The sequence below is a fragment of the Callospermophilus lateralis genome, chromosome X (assembly GCF_048772815.1).
Source record: "Callospermophilus lateralis isolate mCalLat2 chromosome X, mCalLat2.hap1, whole genome shotgun sequence".
Lineage (NCBI taxonomy): Eukaryota > Metazoa > Chordata > Mammalia > Rodentia > Sciuridae > Callospermophilus > Callospermophilus lateralis.
The window spans coordinates 12,819,110-12,838,621 of record NC_135325.1 but is presented as its reverse complement, the minus strand read 5'-3'; the positions used below and the strand labels follow the sequence as shown (position 1 = coordinate 12,838,621).

The 19,512-nt window shown below is 36.5% G+C and overlaps 1 protein-coding gene across 3 annotated transcripts in view; it reads right to left on the bottom strand.

Moving 5' to 3' along the window:
* Pola1 (DNA polymerase alpha 1, catalytic subunit) overlaps positions 1–19,512 on the bottom strand; it is a 293,829-nt gene that overhangs the window by 171,827 nt on the left and 102,490 nt on the right. For all 3 annotated transcript variants that reach the window (XM_077106279.1, XM_077106280.1, XM_077106281.1), the window contains 3 exons: positions 2,935–2,967; positions 2,095–2,187; positions 501–706 (listed from right to left, as the gene is read on the bottom strand). In XM_077106279.1, the coding sequence (XP_076962394.1) occupies positions 501–706; positions 2,095–2,187; positions 2,935–2,967 (332 nt within the window). The remainder of the gene's footprint in view (positions 1–500; positions 707–2,094; positions 2,188–2,934; positions 2,968–19,512) is intronic.

The window sequence follows — 19,512 nt, the reverse complement described above, 5'->3', positions numbered from 1 at the left end:
CAATCTGAAGTTAATACAACTCTTTTATACACAAATGATATGAAGGGAACAAAGCCTCACTCTGTGCCCCATTTTGAATCCCAGAATATTTTAAGCCATGAAATGGGGAAATTTTAGCAATTATGTTCCTAAACAGGCTCCAGGAAGATCCCAGGGCACAAAACAAAGCACTTTCTAAATAGGAAAATTAAAACAAAATAAACCAACATCTATGAAATCAACTCTACAACCATCCAAGTGTGAAAGTTTACCCTCACCATGAGTTAAAACTCATGAGATAGCATTTGACAGCAAGCATTTCTTACCTAGCAAATCTGGCTTTTTCTAACTTTTCATCTAATTGTAAAATTCTACTTCAAATAAGTTTGAACTATTAATACGAAATATTAATTAAAAATTATTATATCCTTATGATCAGCAGACTTACAGGCATTTTCTAGATCAACATCTGAATTTTTAAAAGACAAAACAACAAAAGCAAAACTGAAAGCTGAACTCACTTTCCAGTGTCTTTAGCAAGATCACACCAATCTCTTCTAACTATATCTAATCCCTTCAGCTCCTGTTTGGTAACGTAATTCCCATCTGATGTTGGTTCAACAACCAGAGCAGCATATTTCTTTTTCTTCAGTAGTAGCAGAGACTTGAAAACACCATCAATGTCTATTTCAAGCAGTTTGTACAACTTATTCACTTCACTTTTTACCTGTGAAAATTTCAAACATTAATGTTAGCTTTTAAACTGACAGGGAGAAGATGAACATTCTTCAATTTCACAAGAATTAATCTAAGCAAAACTTGAAGTGATATAAGATCAGAAGGCACTTATTTGGCTTAAATGTAGTGTGGTCTTATAGGGGGTACAATGCAAAGACACTGAAAAACAAAGAATAAAAACCAATTTAGAAAAATAAAGGCAATAATGTATCATCCTTCTCAAACAAAGGACTGAACTAGCTGGACCAGGCTCAGGAAATATGCATAAATTATGGGAAATTATGAGTCTTCTGTGAATCAAATGGCCTACTACATATGTACTTTCCTTCAAACTACTGACTTAGTAAGCAGTACTTCTCTTTCCAACACTGGCAATACACAGACCATCATCCCTAGGGAAAAACTGAAGCTTTTCAAGGCCCAGTAGGAATGAGTGCAATATTCCAGGCCTGCTCTCAAGTGAAGAGTAAAATTTAAATTCTACACTTTTTCCAGGGAGGGGGGGGATCAGAAGTTGGTATTTATAAAGATAATATCTTCATTTTTAGTTTACTGGAACAATATCTTAACATAGCAAGTGCTCAAGAAACACTTGCCAGTTGTTAATTTTTATTTGGAAAAAAGCTACATATGATTATTTCTAAATGTCTCCTTGCCTTTTCAGATATACTTTAAATACTCCTATAAGAATTATAGGTATTGGCCAAGTGCAGTAGCACACACCTGTAATCCCAATGGCTCAAGAGACTGAGGCAGGAGGATCGCTAGTTCAAAGCCAGCCTCAGCAAAAGCAAGGCACTAAGTAACTCAATGAGACCTTGTCTCTAAGTAAAATACAAAACAGGGCTGGGGTCATGGTCCAGTGTCCCTGAATTCAATCCCTGATTATCCCACCCCCCAAAAAAGAATTATAGTTTGTGGGCTAGGGATGTTGCTTGGTATTATAGTGCTTGCCTAGAATGGGTTCAATTCCCAACACCATCAAAAAATTATAGGGATACGGGGGTGTAGGTAGGCAGGTATTTACCTACATCTATGTATAAAATATATCTGAATACCACTAGACATATATTTCCTTGTGAATGACAATGTGGTAAATGCTAATGTGATCACATCTTAAACATATATCACATAGACTGTTGTCAAAGGAAAAAAAAATGTATCTATCAGTTAAGGAATAAACAATTACCTTAGAATTTTACCCTCAAAACCATTATTTGGAGTACAGTGTAAAAAACATAAGAGAATAAAGAATTCAGAAGCATCAAATTTATTATTTTCAGAAACACACATGCACATACATAAGAATTTATGTTATTCCATGTTAAAAATAGTTTTCACAAAACTGGGTAAAACAATTTCATCAAGTTATCTTACCTTGTTTCCCAACTTAAATACTTCTTCCAGATTGGTGCTATTGGTGTTTATCATAATTGAATCTGTATCTCCATAAATAACTTCAAGATTCATCTAATGAAAAGTCAAAATTATAAAAATTAACAACAAATTCAGTGACTATTATACACAATAAAACTAAATGTTTTCCATACTATAGAAATGACAAAAATTTAAAATTATTTTTCTGTATTGTCAGGACAGGTGATTGAATACTAAGCATCTACAAACTGGAAAGGTGAGTACTACAACATTAAGAAAACCTCTCAAATTTTCTTAAAACAGAGAGGAAAAGAACTATGTCTAGTTTTAATTGAAACAAAATATGGAATTTAATCATGAGAAGGAGAACAAGCGGCTAGGAAACGAGGCCTATATTTATCCACTGTACCACATGCTTAGTGGTCACAGCAATTTAAGGAGCAGAAACATAATGGATTTTAAAAATTCTGGGGCACAAATCCATATTAAATTCTTAACAGTTTCAAACAGTATTTAGTAGAATATGAACAGTGCCAAAAAAATCAATCATAACAAACAACACTGGAGAACATACAGTATAAAGGCCTGGAAATAAACTCTAATTAGCACTGTTACTAATTTGCCTGAAATGCTCACATATAGGCTTCAAGCAGGGGCTAGATCATATCAGTGTTGGTACAAGAAAAAAGCTGTAATCCATTAGGAGGGATTATAAATGTAAACTAGGCATCCTAAGAAGCAATTTTCAGTAATGTTTGGGTTACAATTTTCCCTGAATACAAAAACGTCACCAGGTATGATATTTAAGAGTTGTTATATAATGAAAATGCTCAGCATTACCTTCTGTACCATCTCTTTTGTATGCATCAAAATCTAAACGAAACAAAAATCAAGATTAATGTATTACACAATTACAAAACTCTAAACATAAATAGATAGGAAACTCCATGATTTGCTATTCCCATGTATCTTTAAAGCTCTTGAAGGTTTCCTAACAACAACCCTCAAAGCAATAATATCAACATAATTAAAAATGTTTGCCTCTCTGCTGATTCTTAACCAGATATATATATGCAAGCAGATATATATATATATATATAGATATATATTTCTACATATCTTTGATAAACACATAATAAAAAAATCCCTTTATAATATGGCAAAAAGGAAACATTTTCATTACTGTTATTTAAATAGACCTGCATGATTTCAAAAAAGCCACAGATGTGTATGCATCTCCACTAGATTTAAAATTCTTCTCTAGACTAAAATCCTTGAAAGCAGAAAGTAGATCTCCACTGTATTGCCTGGAACTAGCAGAGTGCCCAGTAAAAAGGGTTCAATAGTCAATTAATGAAGACAAAAATATGGATAATAACTAGATTATTTGGGGCTGATTAGAAGCAACATATATAACATAGTGAGGACTCAGAGAGAAATGGACAGACAGCAAGCTTTTCAAACATATGTGTCTGATACTGTGCTGGGAACACCTTGTATATTTTCTCATTTCCTTCTCCAAAATCCCCAAGAAGTAGCCACTACTGATTAATACCTCAATTTGTTAGATACCAAAAGACAAAGTATCTAGTTTGTCCCAGTAATGGCAGAACAAGAACATAAACGGAGGCACTTTGATTCCAAAGCCAGAGCCTCAGTCACTCCATCTACTACTTGTCCATCACCACCCATCTTTCAAAACATCAGTCTAAACCATAAATCACTTTTCCAGTGGGCCAGGCAGTAGTCCTCCTTGTCAACTAAGCTCAAACTTCACGGGATCAATTCCATCTTTCCTGTCCCCCATGCTATGAATCTTTGTAAATCTTGTCTTTGGAGCATCTTTTACACTTACTTTCCACTTTTATTATCCACTCACCTTTCTTATTATCTCCCAATTTTGTTCAAATGTTCCTTAACTTTGTAAAGAAGGAAGCCCTTTCCCACCCTAAGAGTGGTAGGTAGTAGTGAATTCCTTTTAAGCTAAGCCAATGATTTTAATATGGTTCTACAGTAGAATCACTTGGGTATCTTTAAAAAACAGTACCTGGCCCAGCAGTCTTTTCTGAAAAGCTTATGTTGCAAGCTGAGTCAACGACCATTGGCCTAAAATAAACATGGTAATTCAATTCTGGAATTGGCAATCAGTTTAGGCACATGCACCTGACAACATAATCCTAAATTATCAAAGGTAAGGAAAATTCTTCTAGGAATCTTTCATGAAACATTTTCCTTCGTGACAAGAGGTGGGAAGAAAAACTGAACTGTCTTTTAGACAAGACTGTTTGGAGCAGTGACAACCAACACTGTAACCACAAAGGGATATGTTTCAAAGTATAAGCTAACATACTGAGAAGGGCAGGCCACAAGATGGAAAACACCTGACTCCACGGCCATGTTGTTATAACTGAAACTTAACTTGCTAACACCTCTAAAGCAACATTCTAATTGGCTTTAGATCTCATTGACTTACCCTGAATCACCATCAATCTTCTTAATGTTTTCAATGCTGACATGATAAAGCCCAAGGTCTGCAACGGCACCCAAACCCCAGCTCCACCTATACAGCCTGTTATTCCCTTACATAAAACTTCTTGCCAGGCAGGACAAATTTCCCAGTCCTCCAACAGTTATAGTGTACAGATATCATCTTTTCATGCAAGTATGTCCCCTACCTAATTTTTTCCCCAGTCCTCTTCCTGTGATTTCATTTTACAAACCTCAGTTAAAACCATTCTCTCATGAGACTTTAGTTGTGGCTCAGTGGTAGAGTGCTTGCCTAGCATGTGTGAGGCACTGGGTTCAATTCTCAGCACCACATAAAATAAATAAATAAAACAAAGGTTTTTGTGTCCACCTACAACTACAAAAAATAATTTTTTTTAAACCCTTCTTTCATAAAGCCCAACCCAAAATGATTCTTTTCTGACATGGACCTACTCTTTTCTTCTAGCAAGCAAATGAAGTTTTATGTTATTTACTGACTGCTTGTTCCCCTCCCCGACTAGACTACAAACTTCCAGAGGTTAGAGTGCACATCTGTGCCTAACTGCAGACTTCACATATAACAGGTACTCAAAAAACCTATACCAGTCAACTGATAGATTGCATAGTAATCACAATTACTTTTTTACTAGACACTAAAATTCAGTAAACTTATTTAAAAAAACCATTCTCCTCCACTTCATCTTCATTTTTAACATTTAAATTACAGGGATATGTATTATGGGAGAAAACCTGACAATTCCTTTGGGAAAAGGGCAATAACGAGATCACCCCAAGTCAAGTTAATCATAGTGAGGACAGAACTACTTATCAAGAGTTCTCTCTACCCTATCCCCCTTCCACCTTGCAAGGCTGAGCTTTCCACATCATAATGGACAATTCCATAAGGTAGTACTGCTACCTACTAAGTAAAGTATCTCAGAAACAACTTGTGACACTTTCACTATAACATATTCAGTGACCAGTTTCTTCTACTCTTCTTTCACAATGTGCACCAAAGCTACTATGTCATCCCTGTGTACATTTTCTATGGGAACTGGCAACCTTCACCTTTTTGATCCCTCTTCCACCAACTCACAACCATTTCCATGCATAATCAGAGGGCTGCTAACAAAACAATTTCCCCTCTGGTGGCAGAAAACTTTTGGTGGATTTATTTTTTAACAAATATGGTAAACTACAGACTCTGCTACAACTGCTTATTTCAACTAACACCTTCATCTTAGGAACTTTCCAAGCCCACAGCAGCTTCATTCTTTTTTAATGACTACATAAAACACTATTATTTTCTTTCTTTATTTAGAGTACCAGGGATGGAACTCAGGGGCACTCAACCACTGAGCCATATCCCCAGCCCTATTTTGTATTTTATTTAGAGACAGGGTCTCACTGAGTTGCGTAGTGCCTCAGTTTTGCTGAGGCTGGCTTTGAACTGGTGATCCTCCTGCCTCAGTCCCCCAAGCTGCTGGGATTATGGGCATGCGCCACTGAGCCTGGCTCACAATTTATTTAATCGGTGCTCTATTAATGGACATGTAGGTTGCTTCTAATCTTTATCATTGTAAATATACTTCAACAAATAATCCTTATACACATGTAATTTACAAATTTGTCAGTAAAAAAGATAAAGACTGCTGAGTGGACTCACTGGGTCAAAGATTCTGTTTTAATTTTTTTAAATATAAATATAGCTCAACAGCTCTCCACACAAGTTGTACTGATTTCTGTGGGTCATGTTAACCACCATCTTTTCCAGTGGTCTTCACCAGGAGCTAATAACAATGTTCTGTCTCAGGTTCAAGGTCCTTACCAGTTTGCCAACAAGAAAGCCCACAACCATTATGAGTCCTATCCTCCCATGCTTCTTCACTTAGCAGTTCTGAGTACCATAGTGCTCTCTTCAGTGCCATACCTACCCACACACTAATGGCAGGATTACCCCAAAGCTGCCTTCAGGTACAGCCCTCAATTCTCAACTGCTCACTGGAGTGGGCTCAGCTACTGTATACCCAGTACACTACCAAATTCTTAGCATCTAGCAGAGGGCCCACCGAGTATATGGGAATTATTAATAAATATTTATAGAATGCTAAATGAAAATTCCTAAAGGGTAGGTTGTATCATAGGCCCCATGTAACAAAGGAAGAAAATTAGTCAAGAACTTGTAACATGTAACAAAGGAAGAAAATTAGTCAAGAACTTGACCTAGAAGGTTGTGTTAGTCAGTTTTCTGTCACTATGACAAAATACCTGAGGAGAAACTGCTTAAAGGAGTAAAGATTTATTTTGGCTCATGATTTCATGGTCACTTCCTCATGGCAGCCAGGAAGCAGTGGGAGGGTATTAGAATATAAGGGCATGTCACCAGTGACCTACTTACTCCAACTAGACCTAATCCCCTAGAGTTTCCACTACCTCCCATTAGTCCATTCAATTATAAATCCATCAATTGATTAAACCCATCGATGAGATCAGGGCTCTCATGACCCAACCACTTGCCAAAAGTCCCACCTCTGAACATTGCTGCATTGGGGACCAAGTATTCAACACTTAATTAAGCCTTTGGGAAACATTCCTGATCCAAACCACACAAACCTGGACATCATTGTTTCTTTTTTTTTCTTCATTATGTCCTATTGCCTTATTAAGACACTCAATCCACATGAAATGTTCTAGAAGTCAACAATTGAAAACTTATACATTATAGATAGTTTCCCTATTGAGAAAATGCATTTTAAAAATAGACTAGGTACCCAGAAAGGTCTACTGGACACAAGGTAGAGTGATTACAAGATGACTATTCATAAGTTCACTTCAATGTGACATGTCTAATATTAAAGCTACCCATTCTGACAGAAAATCATTTTATAAATGCCAAGGGCTAGAAAACAGGGCTATAAAGGCTCGCTAAATTCATTAATAAGGCAGTCTGCAGTTATCTGATTTCACAGCAACACCTGCATATTTATCTACTCATTACCAATTGGATGATGGAATTTTTTCAAGCACATTTCAAAAATCTGCCAACTTCAAGTGTAAAAAAATAAACTTTGTGGTTAATTTTTCCCTTAACAAAGTACAGCTGTTGAGAATAATTGTTCAAGATCTTACCCTGTAATGTCAACTGCAGCAGAACAAAGAGTATTTAATTAGCAAATCTATCCAGTAATTCAACACCTATTATATAAAATGCCTTCGTGATTTTATTCAGGATAATTTGCTAAGAGGGTTATTACTGACATTCAGATGGAATTTAAAATTCCTACGCAAGTCGAGTCATAATAGCAGTAATGATCTCCCCAATCAGGAGATTCGGTGTCACACAAGGCTCTCTTGCAATGCAGCAGCCGATTTCCTGACTTCTTAATTCCTGGGCTCAGCTCAGTGAGAGCCCTTCATGCCGATATTTCAGTCAGCAATACATCTTTAATGGGACTCTATTAAAATAACTAGAACAAAAATGACTTTTTTTTTGGTTAAAAAGAATGACAGCACTGCCATCATATCAATCATTGCAGGCTTTGCAGAACAGTGCCGTTAGGGGAAAAGAGGAGGGGGAAACAGGAAAGGGGAGAGCAATAATTAAAATAATATGAAAAGGTATTTTAACCCCAATCTGAGCCTCTGAAGGCTGGGGAAGGGTGATGGGAACTAGAAATTTAAAATGTGTATCAGAAAAACTGTTTTCTAAAGAAAATAATTTGTTCAGGAATATACTCATGATGTGGTTTACCAAGCAGAAAGCACATGTTTTTTTTTCCTGCCAAGGTTAACAGCAGCAGCAACCTAAGACCAACTACTACTGAGATGTGTTTTTATGGGTCTCCCAACAAGTCCAGGATAACACCTGGGTCTTCATATTTTGATAAAATAGAATACTATTGTCTGGCAATGCAAACAAAGGTTATGAAAGGTTTTTAGATGCTGTTACAGACTACTCCAATATTCATTACCACTAAACAGAAGAGAGAAAACAGCAGCTTTCCAGAGTTAAAAAAAAAAAATTTCAAGGTCCTATTCTGAAAGCATCTATCTACTAATAGTAACACCTACTAATACAAAACCAACTATGGTGCATGATTTAGATAATAAACACAACAAAAGTTCTACAAGTTAAGACAATGTGGAGTAAGGTCAAATTCTAAACAAATAATGCATAAACAGAATGACAATGGAAATGTCAATAGCTTTAGGATTCTTAGGTTGATGATGACATAAAATTAGAAATAAAATGGAGATTAAAAATACATTAGCATAATAGGGGCAGTAAAATGAACGGTTTTGAAAGAAAAAGTTTGAGAAATATAAATATTATGATTTTTGGTAATCCAACCATTATCTAAGCATTCCCTACTCCAAATTTCAGCAGCTCTCAAGCAGGACTGTTAGTTCTCCCACTTGATGAACATCTATTTCATCCTCATTATATTAGTTTGCCTTTTCCCTATTTTTCGTATTCTCTGGCATTCTTATATAGCATATTTATGTCTTCTCTATAAGATGCTCAAGAAATGAGACCTGTGGATTTAATAAACACTCTACTTTCTGTCTCCACCACTTAACACTTTGTGATACTGGGTCACTTATTGTCTTTAAACCTTAGATTTATCTTCTCTGAGACTGGAGTGATATTACCAACCAGGTCCCTAAGCTGAACTGGAATAAAAAGAACTTTGTGCTGGAAGAATATTTTGCAAAGATAAAACATTATGCAAATATTAGTTTTTAAAAGTCAAGGGTCTAAAATATGAGTATTGCTTTAAGCTGCTAATTGAATTGGGACTAAGTTGATTTCCCTTTCCAGGTCTTAGCACCTTCATTTTCAAAATAAAGAGGCTAGGATGCCTTCCAAATCTAAAAATCTAGAATTCAAGTTTCATGTGTAGGAATGTCTTGTCACCATATTTGGCTGTTTTGCCTTTTGAACACATTCACTTATTTTCTCTTCTCTATATTAGGTACTGGGGATTGAATGCAGCAGACCTTTACCACTGTGTTACATCCCTAACCCCACTAGCTAAGTTGTCAAGACTGGCCTCAAACTTGTGATCCTCCTGCCTCATTCAGCCTCCTGAGTAGTGTGGATGACAGGCATGAGCCACCATGACTGGCTCACTTCCTTAGTATTAGAGAAAGGAGGTACTAATTTATCCAGCAAGGACAATTAACCTTGCAAGGATGTGTTTTCATATTCCAGTTGCCTTTGAAATGTTATCACTTATAAATTATCTGCATAGAGCCTTATGCAATTAGTACAAGCAGGTGGGTGTTTTACAGTATACAAAAACTTCCAACACCTTCTGTTGAGATCTCTTTTCCACCCTTAAGGGGTATACATACACATCTACAAATATATCAGTGTTTCTTAACCTCAGCACTATTAACATTTTAGATCAGATAATTTTTTGTCATGGGGAGTTATCCTGTGTTCTCTGTAGGGATATTTAGTAATATTCCTGACCTTTGCCTACTAGAGTTCAGCAGTATGAGTGTGCACTTATGTGCTTGCTCTCACTCTGTCTCTCTCCTCCCCAGTTTTGACCATCAAAATTGTTTCCAGACATTGACAAATGTTATATAAAATCTCACACACATACACAAATAAATCAACATTCCCTCTCCCCAGGCCTATATTCAATTGTCTGTCCCGTAAGTATTCATTCGAAACTCTACTCATCTCCAAACATGATAAATGGCCCCTCCAAGAACCTTCAACCTAAACAAAAGGCTGGGTTCCTTTCTAATCCAATGAACCAACAAGACCCTACACTATGTGGTATCTTTCCAATATGGCACCTCCTCTGTATTCCCATGTCATCCTTTAGATCCTCCTCACACACTTAGTCTATTTTTCTCCAACATCACATCATTACCTTCCAAATTATTCTTCACCCTTTGTCATTGTTCTTCATAAAAGGTATGCCTCAAAATGAAATTCAAACTCTTAGCTTGACCCTAAGACTCATGAGCTAGTTGAGGACTGCCTCATCTACTAATGCTTCCCAAATGCATCTTTCAACCCAGACTTCCCCCAAATATTTTATGCTCATAAACATGCCATGCTCATTTTTTGCTTCACTTTTCACAATTGTTTTCCAACAGTGGCTAAAACTATAGGTTAGGAAGTTAGGCTATGTGAAGGTTAATTTTGTGTCAACTTGGCTAGGCCACAATCTCCATATATTTGGTCAAACACCAGTCTAAATGTTGCTGTGAACATATTTTTAAAATGAGATTTAACATTATAATAAGAGGATTTTGAACAAAGCACATCATCATTCCATCCAATCCAATCTGATAAATACTTCAGGACAAAAAGACTGAGGTCCTCTGAAGAAGGAGGAATCCTTGCTACAGACTGACTGCCTTCAGACCTAAGCTGAAACATCAACTCTTCCTTGGGTCCCCAGGCTGCCAGCCTGCCCTGCAGATGGTAGACTTATCAGCCTCCACAATCATGAGAGCCAATTTCATAAAACATCTTCTTCTATATGTGCACTGTATCAAAACATACACCTCCTATTGATTCTGTTCCTCTGGAGAATACTAATAAAAGCGACTTTAGTTCAAAGCCTAACAGCATTTCTTATAAGCTGTGTGACCTCAGGCAAACAGTACCTTTCTAAGCCTCCAATTCCTCAACTGTAAAACAGAGATATTAACTAAAGCTTCCTATATCAGGGCTACTGTAATTAAATGTAACTATATGTATACTTTGCTTTGTAAACACTCTCAGAAAGTACCCAATAACTGTTAAGACATAAGTACTCAATCACTGTTATTACCCAATATCTATTTATTTCACAAGGAATTTCACATGGTCAGAAAATCCATCTCTAGCCTCCCCAACTCAGTGATATAAATGAGTAGCGTATTTCACCACATAATCATTGCAGATTATGCCACATTATTTTTGCAAAAAATTATGTGAAGACTTTAAAAACTTGTATCAGTATTACTTAAAATTCATTTAGAGCTGGGGTTGTAGCTCAGTGATAAAGTGCTTGCCTGGCATGTGGGAAGCACTTGGTTCAATTCTCAGCACAATAAATAAATAAATATCCATCAGCAACTTAAAAAATTCATTTATTACTAAACAAGTCTTTGATGCAACATTAGGATGCATGGAATATGCACGAATATATGTTAATACAGCAGCAACAATTATGCAGTAAAATACAGTATACTAAAAGGCCCACCAAAGTGGTCTGTGCATATCACAACATACCACTCTTCTATAAAAGGTAAGATTAAGAGACTACAAACAAATTACAGACAGAGATCATGCTGTAATTAAACCTAACACAATGCCTGGCACATAGTAGTAATTCAATACATCTCTTAGGATGCAGAAAAAAAGGAGGAAAACCCTTAGTTGTCCAGCTTGAAAGAATAAAGTCATTACCAATCAAAATAAGCATCTCTACAACAAGACCCTAAAGTTGGTTACAAAAAGCAGCAATTAAACCCACACACAGTACACATTTAAATGCTGGCTCTTTCTGTTCAAGAAATGAAGAGTGAATCAGTTTTAATACCACCTTCAAACACAACCCTTGTTATATAAACAAAAATTTGCTCAAGAGAAATGAATTTCTACCCCAATGATAAAAGCCCACTAATTATAAACTTGACTGAAAGTGTACTTCTCCCATACAACTCTTGCTTCCAGGTAAACTAATTTTGTTTAAAATCCTTAATTTATAACCTAGACCGTCTGGTAGCTCATGTGTAAAGAATACAAAACACGTTGAATAAACAACACTTTCTGAAAGGTTTCTCCTCCCCAACAGACACATCTAATGATATTTATGAGTATCTCTCAATTATTGCTTTACAATTTGACAGGACTCTAATTTTGATTAAAAAAAAAACTTAAAATATCAGAAACTACAGCTTTGAACATGTGAAATTTTCAAGTGAACTTCTCCCTTGTCTTATAATTTCTTGTCCCCAGTGTGAATATTTATTTGCCCTGTAGACTTTTTTTTTAAAGAGAGAGAGAGAATTTTTTTTAATATTTATTTTTTAGTTTTCGGTGGACACAACATCTTTTATTTTATTTTTATGTGGTGCGGAGGATCAAACCCAGCGCCCCGTGCATGCCAGACAAGCATGCTACCGCTTGAGCCACATCCCCTACCCTGTAGACTTTTTAAGATTACTTTATATTATGACTTTTTAAAACTGTTTTCACCTTTAAAGAAACGTTCCTTTCACAATGTTCTTTTTCCTCCATTCCTCCATTCCAACTTCTGGTTTAGAAGCTTACATTCCATGTTTCACTTGAACTTATGTGCATTACTGTCAGGCTTGGGGTTATACCTGTCTTAGAACTCTGGAGAGCTTGTAGAGCCAGGCTTTAAAGCATACTGAAATCAAATCTACTCATCAACATGAGAGCTCAAGTACAAGCCCTATATACTCTTAAAATACTGAAGTCCCAGTTGGGTAAGACACTAAGACTGAAACTAGAGCTGGAGATATTAACCTAAATTTGGTCAAGAAATCTGAAAATCTGCTGGATGTGATAGCATATACTTGTAATCCCAGTGACTAGTGAGGGCAAAGCAAGAGAATCCCAAGTTCAAAGACAATCTCAGCAACTTAGTGAGACCCTGTCTCAAAATTTAAAAAAATAAAATAAAATAAAATAAAAAGGGCTAGGGATGTGGCTCAGTGGTAAAACACCCCTGGGTTCAATATTGAGCACCCCCCCACACACACAAAAAGGAGAAAAAAATCTTGAAAGTCTCCTGAAACTACCAGCAAAGCTTTGAATGTGTGCTTGTATGCATTTTTCTAGGAAGGCCCACATGTTTAATCAAATTTGAAGTTTTGACTTGTTAAATATAAGTACCACTGAAGGTGCTCTCATTTGTCACAAGTATAGAGCTTTCAGATACTTTAGCATTCAATAATGTCCATGAAACTAGAAACAATTCCACCCAAAGGGTCCTGCCCCTTGCTTTTGAGCTGGGCATTTTTAGCCCCTCCCTATAGTGTATTTCCCCACAGAAAAATACATCCATGTCAGAAAGCTTGGAGATTTGGCTCCCTGATTGATTCCTCGTATAACTCATCTGGGGGGCTAATTAAGACACGGCCAAACTATGTCCGTGCTTTAGTGAACATCAGTGCTCAAGCAAGTTTCATACAACCTGATTAAAATTGACTCAAAGTGTCTTACTTCAGTAATCACTTAGACAGAATGAATTTTACATTAGTGGGATCAAGCATGCACCAGGCCTCAGTGGAAATGAAAAGGGCTTATAGTAATAGGATTTATAAACCCACCCATTAGGTTAATGGCTAAATGATTTACATGTAACTTTCTCCCCCAACCCGCCTTCCCTCACCCTTTAACTCAGTAAAAACTATGCTTGGCATTTTCCACTGCAGTGCCACACACAAAGGAAATAGCCTTTCTATTTTGGGACATTCTAATTTCTAATAATGGCCTGGGTAGCTACCATTAACTCTTTCAAAGCACAAATAATTGACTAATAAAATTAAGTATTCTATAAGGCCTGAAAGTGCTTAATTGATCATAATTGTCTATTTGAGAAGAAGGCGTCAGGCTGGCTATGCTCAGATAATGAAGTTGGGCAATTCTGAAACATTGCAATCAAGATAATACTTACAGCTAAAAGCGACATTAGCATTTTTCTAGAATCTGCAACATTTTCTTTATAACTGAGGTCACGGGAAAATCTGACTAGAAAACTTTTGAGCTCCCAACCCTTTCAAATGGCAGATCTAACAGGTTGTCATTTGTCAGTACTAAGCACATGGCCTGAATCTCAATCCTGAAGGAGCAATGAGTTGGGGGTCTAGAAAATATGAAGCTGGAGAGTGACTGATGTACTGCCATCAACATCTTAAAAGAAGTATTTTGATTTCTTTTTTAATCAGTTGTTCAAAACATTACAAAGCTCTTAACATATCATATTTCATACATTTGATTCAAGTGGGTTATGAACTCCCATTTTTATCCCGTATACAGATTGCAGAATCACATCGGTTACACATCCACGTTTTTACATACTGCCATACTAGTGTCTGTTGTATTCTTGAAATCTCCTCTTTAGGAGCAGTATATGACAAGATAGTCATTGAGCTATTCATCATTACTCTTTTACTTCCAAAAAGGGAAAGGAAGGAAAATCTGTTTTGTTTGTGGTGCTACGGATCAAACCCAGGGCCTTGCCCATGCTAGCCAAGCACTTTGCTCACTAAACCACATCCCTAGTCCATGATAGAACTTTTTAAGCCCAGGCAGTTAATCTCAGAGGGGACTCCTTCATTCAGTACTAGAGCCACATACCAAATTCTGTTCAATAATAACCACACTTTCTACATGTCTTCTTATAATAACTCTATTTATTTTTGACAAAGAGTATCACTTGCCCCCCCACCATTTCACTTGAGGAAAACAGATTCTATGATAAACATATACAGGGTTCCTACCTAAAAAAAATCTTTCAGAAAGATGGCCTAGTTTTAGAGAAATATAACTGTGTTCACCTGTTCAGAGAACCATATAGACACAGGTTTAGTATGTCTCTAAAAAAATTATATTTAAGAATCAATTAAATTAAAAAAAATAAAATAAAGCATACAAACATTAAAAAAAAGAATCAATTATATCACAGATTCCCATTTATCAGTCACTTTTTCTCCTATAACATTATCTTCTATACTTTCTCTGAGAAGAATCCAGAGAAAGTTTGAAAGAAACAGAGATAAAGTTAAGAAAAGGCATGGAGATACAGAATATGAAAAAGTATTATAAAGGCTATACCATCTTTAGCTTTTTAAAAAATCTTCACTTTAATACTTGGCATTTCCACTCTCTAAGTTAACTGAGGCTTAAGAATTTGATATGAATTATAGGAAGCATTGGATTTTGTTTTCCTTTAGAACCTTACAAATATTTACTGAACATTTCTCGTGTGTTAGGTGGTAGGAAACACAAAGATGAATGACTCAGATAGAATCCCTTCCTTTTTGGTGTGTGACATCTAATAGACAATTGGAAACACACACACACACACACACACACTAATGGCCCTTAGGGCAGGAGTTAGAGAAAAGTTCATAGAAGTAGATTACATATAAGGGAAAAGGGAGTCACATAGAATAACAGGAACAGGAGGATAGGAAATGAGTGTACACAAAGATTCAAAGGACACAGGGAAACTCTCAATGGTGATTAAAGAAACTTAAGTTTTCAATAAAGCTTTTAAAAAAAGAAAGTTCTTCACCCAATGGAAAGAAAATTAAAAAGTATGATGAAACTAGGATTGTGGTGCAGAGTAAAGAGAGAGGAGGACAAAGGCCCAAATATGAAAGGCCTTGTAAGCCACATAAAGAAACTGAGGAGTGGGATAGCAGAGTGGGGTAAAAGAATAAAACATGTGGAGAATACTTGGACTCAGAAAAAGCATTCAACAAAATACAGCACCCTTTCATGTTCAAAATACTAGAAAAACTAGGGATAATAGGAACATATCTCAACATTGTAAAAGCTTTCTATGCTAAGCCCAAGGCCACCATGATTCTAAATGGAGAAAAATTGAAAGCATTCCCTCTAAAATCTGGAACAAGTCAGGGATGCCCTCTTTCACCACTTCTGTTCAACATAGTTCTTGAAACACTGGCCAGAGCAATTAGACAGATGAAAGAAATTAAAGGGATAAGTATAGGAAAAGAAGAACTTAAAATAGCTCTATTTGCCGACGATATGATTCTATACCTAGAAGACCCAAAAAACTCCACCAGAAAACCTCTAGAACTAGTAAATGAATTCAGCAAAGGAGCAGGATATAAAATCAACACCCATAAATCAAAGGCATTTCTGTATATCAGAGATAAATCCTCTGAAAAAGAAACTAGAAAAACTACCCCATTTACAATAGCTGCAAAAAAATAAAATAAAATACTTGGGAATCAATTTAACTAAAGAGGTGAAAGACCTCTAAATGAAAAGTACAGCACATTAAATAAAGAAATTAAAGAGGACCTTAGAAGATATCTTGTTCTTGGATAGGCAGAATTAATATTGTCAAAATGACATACTACCAAACTCACTATACAGATTTAATGCAATTCCAATCAAAATCCCAATGACATTCCTCATAAAAATAGGAAAAGCAATCATGAAATTTATCTGGAAAAATAAGAGACCTAGAATAGCTAAAGCAATTCTTAGCAAGAAGAGTGAAGAAGGTGGCATCACTACACCAAACTTTATACTACTGAGCAATAGTAACAAAAACAGGATGGTATTGGAACCAAAATAGACTTGTAGATGAATGGTATAAAACAGAGGACACAGAGACTAACCCACATAAATACAGTTATCTCATACTAAACAAAGGAGCCAAAAACATATATTGGAGAAAAGATAGCCTCTTCAACAAATGGTGCTAGGAAAACTGCAAATCTATAAACAGCAAAATGAAATTAAGCCCCTATCTCACACCATGCACAAAACTCAACTCAAAGTGGATCAAGGACCTAAGAATTAGACCAGAAACCCTGCACCTAATAGAAGAAAAAGAAAGTCCAAATCTTCATCATGACAGATTAGGCCCCAACTTCCTTAACAAGATTCCTATAGCACAAGAAATAAAATCAAGAATCAATAAATGAGATGGATTCAACCTAAAAAGCTTCTTCTCAGCAAAAGAAACAATCTGTGAGGTGAATAGAGAACCTACATCTTGGGAGGAAATTTTTACCACATGCACATCAGATAGAGTACTAATCTCCAGGATATATAAAGAACTCAAAAAACTTAACATCAAAAAAACAAATAACCCAATCAATAAATGGGCTAAGGAACTAAACAGATACTTCTCAGAAGATGATATACAATCATTTTCAACAAATATATAAAAAATGTTTAACATCTCTATCAATTAGAGAAATGCAAATCAAAACTACTCTAAGACTTCATATTACGCCAGTCACAATGGCAGCTATTAAGAATACAAACAACAATAAGTGTTGGCGAGGATGTGGGGAAAAAGGCACACTCATACATTGTTGGTGGGACTGCAAATTGGTGCAACCAATCTAAAAAGCAGTATGGAGATTCCTTAGGTAACCTGGAATGGAACCATTTGACCCAGCTATCCCACTCCTTGGTTTATACCCAAAGGACTTAAAAATAGCATATTACAGGGACACAGCCACATCAATGTTTATAGCAGCACAATTTACAATAGCTAAATTATGGAACCAACCTAGATGGACTTCAATAAATGAATGGATAAAGAAACTGTGGGATATTACTACACATTAAAAGAGAATAAAATCATGGCATTTGCAGGTAAATGGATGGAGCTGGAGAATATAATGGTAAGTGAAGTAGGCCAATCCCCAAAAAACAAATGCCAAATATTTTATCTGATATGTGGGTGCTGATCCATAATGGAGGTGGGTGGGGGAGCATGGGAGGAATGGAGGAAATTTAGATAGGGCAAATGAGAGGGAGGGTTAGGGAGGGGGCATGGGGTAGGAAAGATGATAGAATGAGATGGACATCATTACCCTAAGTACATGTATGAAGACACAAATGGTATGACTCTTCTTTGTGTACAACCAGAGACTAAAAAATTGTGCTCTGTACATGTACTATGAATTGAAATGCATTCTGCTGTCATGTGTAACAATTTAGAATGAATAAATAAATGTAAAAATTTTAAAAAGATAAAAAATCACATATAATTACAAACTGGGATCTATAGGACTTGGCAACAGGCTGGACTTGGGGTTTGAGGAAAAGATAAAAGAGTTAAGAATGAAACTCACAGTTTTTTGCTTAACGAATGGGTAGATTATGTGTTGTTTGTTGAGAAAGTTAATCTGGGACAGAAAAGAGGTATGTGAACAGAACCAAAAGGGCAATTTTGGAATTGATAGGATGTGCCTTTGAGGCATCTAAATGGAAAATACAGGGAGGCAAACAGAAACTAAAATGCTCAGCAAATGAGATGTAGTGTATTTCAGGTACAAGAACTCCAATGTTCACTGGGTATAGTGATGCACACCTACAATCCCAGAGACTGAGAAGCTCAAGCAGAAGAATTCCAAGTTCAACACCAGCCTCAGCAACTTAGGGAGACCCTACTCAATTTTTTTTTTTTTTTGAGAGAGAGAGAGAAAGAGAGAGAGAGAGGGAGGGAGGGAGGGAGAGGGAGAGGGAGAGAGGGAGACAGAATTTTTTTAATATTTATTTTTTAGTTTTCGGAGGACACAACATCTTTGTTTGTATGTGGTGCTGAGGATCGAACCCGGGCCGCACGCATGCCAGGCGAGCGAACTACCACTTGAGCCACATCTCCAGCCCCCTACTCAATTTTAAAAAAATAAATAAAATGAAGGGGCTGGGATTGTGGCTCAGCAGTAGAGCACTTGCCTAGCATGGGCAGGGCCCGGGTTCGATCCTCAGCACCACATAAAAATAAAGGCATTGTGTTGTGTCCATCTACACCTAAAAAATAAATATTTATAAAAAATAAAATGAAATGAAAAGGGCTGGGGATATAGCTCAGTGGTAAAGCAACCCTAGGTTCAAACCCCAATATGAGAGGCGGGGACGGGGAGAGAGACAGAGACAGACAGACACATAGAAATTCAATATTCAATAGTGATAAATTTTAAAAACTGAAGCAATTTCATTATGCAAATGATAACAGAACCCCTCAAAATGCATGGCACAGCTTATTGAAGGGTAATGGGAGAAAAGGAAGACCAGCAAGTGAGCACCAAAACCATGAAATGGTGCTAGAGACAGGTGCTCCATGGGGCTCCTGATCCCTCATTCCTCCTCCAGCACCTTCCGTTCCCTTTTAGCTATCAGGTCTCCATTCTTCTGTCACAATTGGCAGGTGTCACACAAAG